The sequence below is a fragment of the Octopus bimaculoides genome, chromosome 11, assembly GCF_046866305.1.
Source record: "Octopus bimaculoides isolate indiv1 chromosome 11, ASM4686630v1, whole genome shotgun sequence".
NCBI classification, from domain to species: Eukaryota; Metazoa; Mollusca; class Cephalopoda; order Octopoda; family Octopodidae; genus Octopus; species Octopus bimaculoides.
Window position 1 is genome coordinate 21,142,408 of NC_142938.1, and position 13,317 is coordinate 21,155,724.

At 36.9% G+C, this 13,317-nt stretch overlaps 1 protein-coding gene across 2 annotated transcripts in view; it reads left to right on the forward strand.

Moving 5' to 3' along the window:
* Positions 1-3,997: 3,997 nt before the first annotated feature.
* Positions 3,998-13,317, forward strand: part of LOC106869339 (organic anion transporter 3) — a 26,172-nt gene continuing 16,852 nt past the window's right edge. Inside the window, exons 1-3 of one of the 2 annotated variants that reach the window (XM_089359624.1) lie at positions 3,998-4,438; positions 9,405-9,613; positions 11,487-11,717. In XM_089359624.1, the coding sequence (XP_089215750.1) occupies positions 4,300-4,438; positions 9,405-9,613; positions 11,487-11,717 (579 nt within the window). In that variant the 5' untranslated portion in view covers positions 3,998-4,299. The remainder of the gene's footprint in view (positions 4,439-9,404; positions 9,614-11,486; positions 11,718-13,317) is intronic. The other variant, XM_089359625.1, reaches the window with a different exon arrangement.

Sequence of the window (13,317 nt, forward strand, 5' to 3'; positions counted from 1 at the left end):
TGACTATCATTGCAAACAAGATGAGACATGTTTTACTGAACTTCTAACTTTTTTTCTTTTTATGAAAATGGTATTTTGAATGTGCTCTTAATGTTTTAATTGAGGTCACATAGGTCAAGGTCGCTTTTCGCTAAGCACGGTCAAAGAACCGAAAACATTCATAGTATTTAGGCTCTTTATGGAACTTTGCCATCACAAATCTGAATTTGCTTACTTTATAACTGTTCACTATTCTGAAAATGATTTTCTCGGGTGACAACTGGCTTGAATATGTTTTCTATTTCAGAAAAATTGGCCAGTTGCAAGAGAAGAGAATGTAAAAACAGCCCCGATGTTACATTTCTATATTTAAGAGATGAGTAATTATGTACATTATTTACATTATTTACATTTGACGAAAGCTTAGAGTTTTGGTATGTGAGATAATTAAGGTTGGTGCGTCTGATGGACCACATATTAGGTGGCTATTGCAGGACGAGCTATTTTTGGAGACCGTGTCTGCCATTGAAAAAGAAGCATGGAATGCTTTTGCTGCAGTTATGTCTGATTTTCTGAGAAACAGGAAGTCATCAAATTATGAAGATGACCTGTTAACCAGTTTTCAAGCATATATATATATATATATATATATATATATATATAAGCGTGGAGATGTAGTAAGAAGCTTGTTCCCAATTGCATAGTTCTGGGTTCAGTCTTACTGCGTGGCACCTTGGGCAAGTGTATTTTACTATGGCCTGCTACGGAGTACATGGGACTTGCTTTCGAACGCTCCAAGTAAGTTCGTTTCAAAACATTTGTTTTCACCAGTTTGGTGCAGATGTTTCGTTTTATATTTTAATTCAAGTTGTTAATAGAAAAACCAGGGACATGTCACTAGTCTTTCTGTTTGTTTGGCCCCTCGTGGAGCCATGTGCGGAGACCAAATAATTCCACATACAATTCAACAAGTTGGCGCAGCACATCTTGAAAGAATTAAGAACATAGACATCGAACGTAGACACAGCACACACATCAGCACCACCACCCCAACCACATTCACTCACAACTACATTTAGCCCTTAAAAGAAAGCTCACGATCATCAATACTGAAACACCGAATTATGTGCTCGTGAGCAGAGCCAGCAAAAATTTGTTGGCTCTCATAACCAGAAACAAGGAGATTGAGAGGCAGAGGGTGCAATTTACGACACCAGTACCCTTTCTGTTCCGGATCACCTAATGCTAATGCTACCCCTCAAAGCATACAAAGAAATTCATTGGGATTTCCGGTATGAGTGGGAAGCCCAAACGTCCGCGCCACCAAGAGGCTTTTAGCCTGTTTCCCAAAGGAACCACATCCGGAGCCCGGATCACCGGGCTGCCAACAGCTCCAAGAGGGTAAGTAACCCTGTTCTTTTTTCTTTTCCTCAACCTTTTCATGCCATCGTGGCTATTGTGAGAGTGGGTTGCATAAATGTTCGCTACCTGGGGTTACCCTGGAAACAAGGCCAATTGCTCAATGACTTCAGGTCGCTATTTTTTGGATGTGATAGCAACCAGTGAGGTCAAGATTTCCGACAGCGCCATCTTGCACCTATTTTCGACGATTATGAGATTTACGCATCGCTTAGTCGGCTCGGGATGGGAGACTGGGGGGGGGGGGCAGTGGTATTTAGGAAAGGCCTGGATCTTGAAGTTCGGACGACCTTCCTGGACCCGAAGAGTAAGCTGGTAGTTCTGAACGTGAAGGTGGTGCCTTTAAACTAGTCGCTGTTTACGCCCCCACGAAGGCGGAGCAGCCAGTTTTCTTCAGACGTTTGGAGGTTTTTCAAAGGATGTCACGCTCTTTAATGTTAGTGGGTGACTGGAACGCCATCTTAGACGCACGTCTGGATAGGGTTGAGATAGCTGATAGGAGAGAGGGGGTAAAAGCCTCACAAACCTGCTCAGCCACTTCAAGTTGTCTGACAGATACTAATAGTGTCGGACAGCTCGGAAATCGAGGTGGTCGGCACTGTTTTAAGTGAGTACGAAGCGGTAACAGGAGCGAAGATCAACCAGAAGCCGATGGGCCTGGGCCTGGCTCTGCAGCTCGGCACCTGGAGAGGCAGATACATGCCAACCGACAGGGTTGTAGGGCGCTGGACCGAGGGGGCCGGTTAAATTGCTCGGGTCAGGTTTGGTCCAGACATCCAAGTGGACAACATATGGAGGGAGGTGATGAGCAGGGTAGCCATTCGCACCCAGAAATGGGCAGAGAGGAAGCTTTCCCGGAAGGGTCGGGTGGAGGTTGCGAATGAAGGGTCGAGTGGTGGTAGCACACATGCGCTGAGTCTGCGAAATCTCCAGCGTTTCCTTAACGGTGAGCAGGTGTGGTTGCCGTTCCTCAAAAGGGACTTTCTGTAGCTCGTCTCCTCGATGGCGCTACAGTCCTGGGTGAAGGACAGACAAAGAACAAGAACTTGGCACCTGGAGTGTCGGCAAGCACTCACGGCCTTCTGCCAGTCAAGTAACGCCTTTGGTGGAATCTCCACTATGAAGTTCTATAGAGGATTTGTGGCGGGAAAGAGCGACGACGAACTTGAGGAAACTCTGGACGTTGAGAGGAATCAACTAACTGGTCTTTTCTAGAAGTCCTATGGATAACTGGCTTGGGAGTGCTACCGGAGAGGTCTGCTGGTTCGAGACAAACTCTACAGACACGGAAGTGCTGCCAGATGGATATGTCTGAGGTGTACGCAGAGTGATGAAACCATCCTGCATGCACTAGAGCAAATTCCATGCATTACTGACCTGTAGATCTTTCTCGAACAGCTGTTTTTACGTGTAGGATGGATCACCTCACTGCCTTCTTTTGGCCGGGAGGAAAAGGCAGCTTTTTTCTCCCTGGAAAGAAGTAGTGTTTTAGAAAGAAGTAGTGTGTTAGAAAGAAGTAGTGTGTTAGACGAGGTCGAAAGGACTGAAGACAGACACTTTCCTCTTCGGCCGAGCCTTTATTGACTTTTTCAAGTTCCATTTGAAAAGGAAAGTGAGGTTAGAGAATGAAGTACTACCCCCAGTATGTTTGTTGAAAGGTGGGTGAATGTTGCGAAAATGGCTCGTGTGAATGGGCCTACTTAGAATATTCGTCTGTAAGCGGGAGAAGTTGAAGGAAAGAGGGGTGTCTACCTGGCGTTCTGTTGGCAGTTGGGGTGACCAGAATGTGTGAAGTGCCCTTGATGGCCCTGGGTGGAACTCCCTCCTACTGGGGGATTTTCTTGTTTAGTTTTTTTAAACTGCTTTTTTATTATTTACACTTTTTCTGTTTCAAACCCCACTTGTTCCTTGTTTGGTATAGTCCCTAATTGTTCTTGTGTTTGGCCCTTGTGGCCAATAAAGAAAAGCTTGCAAAATCGTTAGTGCGTCACGAATTGCTAGCGAAAGGTTTAAAATCATTTTGTTCGTCTTCACTTTCTGAGTTCAAATTACGTAGCGGTCGACTTCACCTTTCGTCCTTGTGGGGTCAATGAAATAAGTATCAGCTGAACCCAGGGCGTCAATGTAATCAACCTCTCAAAAACATTTTAAGCTTTGTACTTATAGAAGAACGAATTATTATTATTAATGGTGGCTTGCTGACAGAATCGTGAGAGGAAGGAAATATACTTTCGTGTTGTGAAGATCTGGCAAGTTTTCCCCAAGACCTCAAATATTCAGTTAAAAGAATGTCTATACGATACGTGGCTCGAGAGTCAAACGAAGCAATACTTATAGTAAGGATGTTGGTCTATAGATAATGGTGAACTTCATGGTCCTGGGTGCTAGGTCTATATTTTGGAAGTAAAATGCGATCAAGATAGTAATTTCAGCGTATCGGCTGATTATGCTTCAACAAAGCAATCTTAAAAACGTATTACAGTTATCAAGCATAACCTGAAAAATTTGTTTATCTTTAATATCAATGTCGCTTCTGGCAAAGCGGGAAGGGCCTAGAATATAAATTAAATTTTTGTGTATTATTCCATATTCAGTTTTTTATGTTCAGTCACAGAAAGCGTTAACATTGTTTTTGCTAAACCTGCCTTGATTTGTATTTTTGAAGATAATTTTCGTTTTAGGTTAATTTCAAAATGATATTCCGATACATATATTTGTTAGAATAAATAATTTTAAGCTCGTGACATTCTATTTTTCATGAAATGCATTTAAGACATTATAAGCACCTAGAAAGATCTAATTTACGTCCGCTACTCACACACAAGAAAAACACATACGCCCAAACATAAACATGCAGATGCACAGACACACTGTCGAATAGACATAAACGAAGAAGACAAAATGAAATCTACCCAAGTGGATGTTGATGGAATCCTACGTTCTCTGGGACAAACAGGTTTTTTCCACACCAGCCAATGCATTTTGATTTGTGCATCTCTAATTGTAGCATCGACAAATAGTTTATTCTATATATTCTACGGTATGTATAAAATTTAGATAAACGCATACTCTTACACGTATATATATATATATATATATATATATATATATATACACATATCAAAATCTATCTATCGACTAATCTATTATCTAATTCTATCTCTCTCTCTATATATATATATATATGTGCATGTGTGTATCTGTGTGTTTGTATATGTATACACATGTAAATATATATATACACATATATGCATTTATCCATATGTATATAATACATACATGCACGCACAAACACACACACACACATATATATATATATTTGTGTATCTATATATTTATACAATTATACACATAGGCGCAGTCGTGGTTTTATGGTACGAAGTTTGCTTCTCAACCACATGCTTCCAGGTTCAGTACCACCACGACACACCCTAGGTTGCTGTATTCTGCTAAAGCCCCTGGCCGATCAAAGACTTCTGAGTGAATTTGGTAGACGGAAACTAAAAGAAAAAGCATGTCATACATGTACATGTGTGTTTGTGTGTGTGTGTGTGTGTGTGTGTGTGTGTGTGTGTGTGTGTGTGTGTGTGTGTGTGTGTGTGTGTGTGTGTGTGTGTGTGTGTGCATGTTTGTGTGCGTGCGTACTTGTGCTTGTCAACAGGTGTTGGTTTGCTTACGCCCCTCGTAAATTAGTGGCTCGGCAAAATAACCTGGTAACTTGGCAATTCGATCGACTAGAAGAAACCCTCCATAGGTTTGCCCCAGCATGTCCGCAGTTCTTTGACTGGATTAAAACATAGCGGTAAAGACAGTGGTAAAAGCTTACTTCACAATCACATGGTTCCAGGTTCAGTCCCACTTGTCCGGCGTGGCACCTTGTGCAAGTATTTTCTACTAAGCCTCAGGCCGACCAAAGCCTTGTGAGTGGATCTAGTAGACAGAAACTGAAAGAAGCCCGTCGTATACTTGTGTGTGTGTATATATTTGTGCCTGTGATGGCGGTGGTGGGGGTCTATCACAGACACAAATACACACACACACATACATGTATACGACGCGCTTCCTTCAGTTTTCGAGTGTTAGATCCACTCATAAGGCTTTGGTCGGCCCGAGGCTATAGCAGAAGACACTTACACAAGGTACCATGCAGTGGTACTGAACCTGGAAGCATGTGGTTGTGAAGTAAGTTTTTTACCACTATGTTTTTACCACTATGTTTTAATCTAGTTAGTGAACTGCGGTCATGCTGGGACACACCTATGGGGGGTTTTTAGTCGATCGAATTGCCAAGTACATATTTCACCCGGTTATTATATATATATATATATATATATATATATATATATATATATATATATATATATATATATATATGTAAGTTTCACACTTGGCGCAAGACCTGTAGTTTTGTGGGGAGGGGATAAGTTTATTAAATCGAACCCCGTGCTCAACTGGTACTTATTTTATCGGTCTTCAAAGGCAAAGTCAACTACTGCGGAATTTGAACTCAGAACGTAAAGACAGATAAAATACGGCTAAGAATTTTGTCCGGCGTGTTAACCATTCTGTCAGCTCGCTGCCTTATACACACACACACGTATGTATGTATGTATGTATGTATATATGTATGTATGTATGTATATATGTATGTATGTATATATATATATCCAAATTGAAGATGAGAAATCCGATAGGCTCGACAATTCAAAAGCATTACAATATAAACCGAGCCAAAAGGAGTATTAAAATATATTCGATGCATCTCTCATTAAAAAGTTCAATATCGAAACAATACTAAAAAATTTCAAAATTACAGATGCATAAAAGATATTAAAAATATAATTGACATATATGTACGACAAATTACGTGGATCTATAAAAATATATGAGAAATATATAAACATATTAAAAGAAACAGTCCTACTTACTAACAAGTGGGCATGTATTCGGCTTGCGGAAGTTACATGTTTTTATTCGTGTCTCAACACTCATGCTCCGTATGATAATGATGCTTTAAAATTAAGTGGTTACAAGTATAATATATTTTATATTCCTAACCCTAAACTAAAAATAAAATCGGATAAATTATTCATGGGATCCAGCTTACAATCTAAAATTCTGTCCCCCTCCCACCGTTAAATGAACCGGCGAAATACATAAGTAATCAGGTTATTGGGAAAGCCCTAAAAACTGACACGTCATCCAAGAATTACCATAATAATATATTCTATAACTCTAACCATTTGAATGAATGTCCTCTAAATTAGGGAAAAGGGAAATTATATGGTTCACCCATCCTCCTCCATTCTCAATTCAGGTCAGTAACTACGAAAAACATTTTTTATGATTTTGAGAGAATATTTCTCAAGGCATCACAAGTATTATTCTATCTTCAACAAATCATATGTGAAGCTTTCGTATTCTACTATTCCAAATTTAGGATCAATCATAGCCTCCATAAATAGATCAAACTTTAGACGTAAAGTCTCATCTTGCTCTAATCCTACTACTTCACCCCATAACCAAGATATTCATATTAGAACTAATATAAATAATATGCAAGGCCACCCCACACCGCTCGAGGAGCCCATAACCTCAGTTAAACGTGGGACCAATTCTGAGGCACAAACAAAAGCATGTAACTGTCGCAACCCAGATACACGCCCGATTGCTGGATCTTATTTGCACAATAATGTGATGGATAAGTGCCGTGTAGTGATACCTGGAACAAACAGTATTAAGGTCTATATAGGAAGTACGGTTGATTTCAAGCGTCGCTACAGGGCTCACTTGAACTCCTTCAATAATTTAAGATATAAACCCTCAAAAACGCTAGCTACATACATACATGATCTCAAGTTGAGCAATACACAATATTCTTTATCCTGGTCCATCGTGGCGGATGCCCTTCCCTATAGTACAATCACATGTATGCAGGCTTTGCATTAAGGACTCAGAAATATTCTCCGTAGTTATAATTCCTCATTACTGGATAAATCACCGATGCCATATACGCATGTATTCATTCAACTTTTAGGTATTTTAATCAAACTAGATAGGCGGACCGTTATACTCTAGAATTGACCATATTCCACCTAACAATTCTATTCAAGCTTTATCACCGTCCTCTTGGTGTAATTTATTCCCTTGGAACCATACTTTCTATATTAACTTCCCAAAATTCCTACTACACTATTTCCTCCTCCTGCTCATAGGTATAACTATATATAAAACCTAGCACTAAAATAGCTTTTCTAATAGTAAGCGAAATATTACTTCTTCTAACACTCCTGATGATGGAAGCAGTTATCTAGAATTTTGGATATGAATACCTATTTGTTACAAGGATTAATGTACCCCAAAAATAGCCATAGGAGAATTGGTTTGATATTTGCTCTGAAAAAAATAAAAAACAACGAAAAACCAACGTTTAACCTTTGACTTATTTACTTTATACACTATACCCTAGACATCTTGTTTACTTTATACACTATGCCATGGACATCTTATAATCTTTTAACACAGTTTTTAACCTAACCTTTATTAGTAAGTAGGGCTATATCTTTTAATATGTTTATATATTTCTCATATATTTTTATAGATCCACATAACATGTCGTACATATATATCAATTATAATATTGATATTTTTCACGTATCTGTAATTTTGAAATTTCTAGTATTGTTTCGATATTGAACTTTTTAATAAGAGATGCATTGAATATATTATAATACTCGTTTTGGCTAGGATAATATTGATAAACTTACTTGGAAATGGATGCGTGGCGTTCGGTCATATAATAATATAAATAATATATATATATATATATATATATATATATATATATATATATATACACATACGTTAGTTTTTCGTTGTTTTTTTTTCAGGGTAAATATTAATTTAATTCTCCTATGGCCATTTCTGGGGTACAGTAATCCTTGTAAATAATAGATGTTCATATCCAAAATTTAAAGGTTTATATAGGAAGTACGGTTGATTTGAAGCATCGCTACAGGGCTAACTTGAACTCCTTCACTAATTTAAGATATAAATCTTCAACAACGCTAGCCACATACATACATACATACATACATATCTCCCAACCCGGCTCGTTTCCCTGCTCCGGCCTACGCTGCCGCACCTACCCTTGCCTCTCCAACATCACCCTCCTCACCGACACCCATTATCGACCCTATCATATCACTGACTCCTTCACCTGCAAGTATCTTTTTTTTATAGCAAAAGCAATTAAATTTCCCATATTTATCAGTTCAAAATGTACAAGCAAAAATAGAAAAGTGTTGAATATCCACGAAAAATGTATAAAACGACGAAAATACGATTCATTATAAGGAATTTGTGACATCACAAAAGAAAACTGTGAAATGCTGTGCAGTGAGAATAGGTTATATTATCTTCAAAGTGAGAGCAAAGTACAGATTAGGTATGCAACTGGAAAGGCAGCCAATTCCAAAACTATATATCCATCAAAAAGAAGAACAGTGTCCTTAATGCCATCTTCAACCAGATCAACTCCAGTGTCATCATCAACGTCTGAGGCAAAGTCTGAAAGTGAATATCAAAAGTTTTGCTTCTCAATGTTTGTCGATTCATCTCTTACAGCTGGGTAGATTTTCGGTTTACTGACCAAAATATTCAATGCACATGAATATCAGAAGTTTTGTGGTAGCCTGCAAATTCATAAAAAAGCATTGAGCTCTGTAAAAATCTTTTCGAGTCGAGAACTATCAAAACTCGAAATTCCCAGAACAAATCAGAGTGTAGAACGGGCAATTAAGTGCCTTCAAGATCTTTATGATGTTTATAAAAACAAGTAGCAACACAAATGATTTGACACAAAATACATACGTAAGTATATAGATAAATAGACAGGCAGACAGACAGACAGACAGACATACATACATACATACAGACAGACAGACAGACAGACAGAATGTATGTATATATAATTTACTTTGGCTTCTCTCCAATCTGTTTTACAGCCATCACACCTGAATACAGATGTAAAAATCTTACAGAATTTCAGCTCAATCAATACAATATATCAATCAATGAAGTAAGTCTAAAATATGATAGATGCTCCATAGACATCATCAACCGCGATGAAGAGATTACTACCGGAAACCAAACTCTGGACTGCCTCAATGGTTATTACTATACCACGCCCGTGGATAAGTCTATAGTGTCACAGGTTGGTTGAATTCTGTTACTGTATTAAACAATTGTCTTATTTCAGTATTTATTTATTTGTCGCAATTTCATGTCACCTCTCTGTTTTCTGTAAGAAACGTATGGACATCGTAAGTTTGTAAAACATAACTTTAAAAAAAACACAAATATCATAATATTTAATACTTTTCCATCGTGTATTAATGAATTAATAAAGCGATCATCAATTATCAAATGAACGGGTGAATGTATTTATGAAGTAATAAAGATTATTTCATATAACTGTTTTCTTAAAATAAACAAATAAATGCGCCCTTTTAAATCCTAGCCAGGATCATGGGCCCGGTTTCCCGGTTTCAATGGCGTATGTGTTCCCCAACTGGATGGGACGCCAGTCCATCGCAGCGTTACTCATTTTTGCCAGCTGAGTGGACTGGGCAACGAGAAATGTAGCGTTTTGCTCAAGAACACAACGCGTCGCCCGGTCCAGAAATCGAAATCACAATCTTATGATCATGATGCAGACACCATAACCACTAAGCCACGCGCCTCCACAATTGTTTTCTTAGTGTTATATAATAGTAATGTTCATTAAGTCTCCTTTCATTACGCTGTCATCTTTTAAAAGATATTATTAGACAAAACTAACAGACGACACACCACTATGAGCTATGAGGTTGAGGGAGCTGACTTACTGACATTGTCATTAGTCCAGTCCTTACAATCAGATACATGTCACACTGTCAGAAGAAATAACCGTTTTTAAACAGACTTTGCCGAGGTTTTGGCTGAAACCTGTTTTGAGCATGCCATATAACCTCCCATAGCTTTTTATCATATTTTGTAACTTTCAGAAAATTCTTGCGAATTTGTTCTACACGTAGGAATTCATATAACTATGCAAACACCATATTTTTCGATATCTTTCTCCCCACAAACACATTTAATGGTCTATTGCTGGGATTTAAGCCAAACATTCACATTGTCCGTATTTTAAACTGTAATTTTTTTATGGAAAAATTAGAAGAACAATTTATTTTTAAATTTCGAAAAGTTAAAGAGTTATCTTAAAATTTCGAATTTTTTTTTTTAATAGTCGTATGAATTCCCGTGTGTAGAACACAAATTTACAAAATAAGTTATGAGGGATTATATGGAGTGCTTAATGCAGAATTCTGTCGATGTTTCAACACTAAGAGGAGACAGAAATATTTATATGAGACAGCAAAATAAAAGTATAGAAGTTATTTTTTAATGTCTAAATAAGGACAAACATAGAAAAAAAATTGTATCTATTCGCGAATAAATTATCCCCGTCTTCTTTCTAATACAGAAATAAATACCTATAATTTATTAGAAGATCGGTTCCATTCTTTTCCACCGCAGGTTTGAGAGACTCCGCACAAAGTTTATGTTTACAACGGTAACTTCAGATAAAAATAACGGTACATTTTTAGTGTCAAAATAACGGTACAATTTTAGTGTCAAGGAATAGAACCTGAAAAGGAGCATGTTTGGTAAGGAACATAATGAATCTTTGATTTTGAATATTTTTAGTTACTCAGCTTATTAATTTAGTGTTTCTAGTCGTAAGGTATAAATGACTTTTGCCCATATGATGCCGTAACAACATACAGACAAAATTTGAACTCTCTATACACACCAGTTAATCAAGTAATCCTAACTTTGTCTATACTGTATGTTTCGGAGGACGGGTTAACATGTGTATGTGATTATTGGTTGCTCTTTCCCAACATCAAATATTACAGACTTACTTGGAGAAATTGCCTCCCTTAGAAATTTTCCGTCATGAAAATGACATGCAGACAAAAGTTGAACTCTACACATTAATCAAGTAATTCTCTGTTCACTTTAAATTATGCTTGTTTTTACAGTGGGACTTGCTCTGCAACAGTGTAGGACTGGCTGAATCAACTCAGATGCTTTACACTTTTGGTCAAATGGTTAGTGGTCTATTAGCACCATGTTTGATTGAAAAATTCGGACGAAAATCTATAAGAGTGTTAAGTCACATCTTGCTGCTAGTTTTCAACTTAATCGCATCATATTCTCCGTATTATTGGTTGTTTACAACAATGAGATTTTTGATTGGAGGAGCTCGTGAGGTAATGCTTTATACTCCTTCCTAACACATACATTCACTGAGACACACGCTGACCCTGACATATATATGTTCATTTATGTTTGATAGTGTTGCATATACAGAGTACAAGCATACATGCATACGTACATACATACAATATATACTAAACTACACACACATACATTCACACACGCGCACACATACAAAGACGCATTAATATATATATATATATATATATATATGTATGTATGCATGTATAAATATATATAAATATGTATGTATGTATGTATATATATATATATATATGTGTGTGTATGTATATATATATATATATGTATGTATATATATATATATATATATATATATATATATATATGTATATGTGTGTGTGTATGTATGTATGTATATATATGTGTATATATATATATATATATATATATATATATATATATATATATATATATATATATATATATATATATATATATATATATATATATATTAGTTTATGCATATATTAATTTTATCTCAGTTTTAAAAAACCTTGACAATGTAAATATGTTAATAGTTACCATGGGTAGCAAAAATCACACAAAAAAAAACAGGATATCACACCCGTTTTATAGTTAGAGATACCAAGTTAAAGTGATGCATTTTGAGTAGATATGAATAATAACAATAAATGGAGCAAAACGCATATAAATAAAAGTTCCTTTAATTCTTACATATGTTTCAAAATATATGTGCAATCTACTCCAAAGAAGTAAGAGCTGCTGGAATTCCACATATATTCATCATCAGGGAACCAACATATAGAAGCAAGACAAATGCGAAATGATGAGGTAACTTACGAGTTATAATATTATAATATTATATGGCCAAGTAAGTGACCGTAAGTGCTTTTATATGTTGGTTCCCTGACGATGAATATATGTGGAATTCCAGAAGCTCTTACTTCTTTGGAGTAGAGTGCACCTATATTTTGAAACATGTAAGAATTAAAGGAACTTTTATTCATATGCGTTTTGCTCCATTTATTGTTATTATTCTTATACATATATATATATATATATATATATATATATATATATCAAGAGATAGAGAGAGGATGTTCGGGCTAAATTTTAATAATTTTTAAGTTTCTTTTGTATCTTAGACACAGCCTGCGGTATTGGTGAACATCCAACGGCATTGGAGAGAATAAAGTTTAAAATTGTTGAAAGTGTAAGGATTAAAGTTGTTGTTGAGAAAAAGTTAACTGTCATGGAGGATTGGAGGCCATCTGAATATTGGAGAAGATTTACCTATATTAAGATGATTCGCGCTGGCTATCAAAATGCAGACATTATGACTGATGTTCAATGCTCTGTAAACGCTGTGAAGGCATTAAAACGTACTATGGAAACCGTAGAAACGAAGTTCCCTCAAAATGTAAAAGTCTTTGGGTGTGTGTACAGTAAGGATGACGTCATGCTGTCCCGCATCTTTGAACAGAGCCTTAGGTTCAATTCAGACCTGAGAAAGACACCAACCATTCTGCCTGCAAACACTAAGGCCGAGCTGGTGGTCAAGATCAAGGAAGTGCTCAAAGATCTTCCCAGGGACACAGGGAGGTATGCATG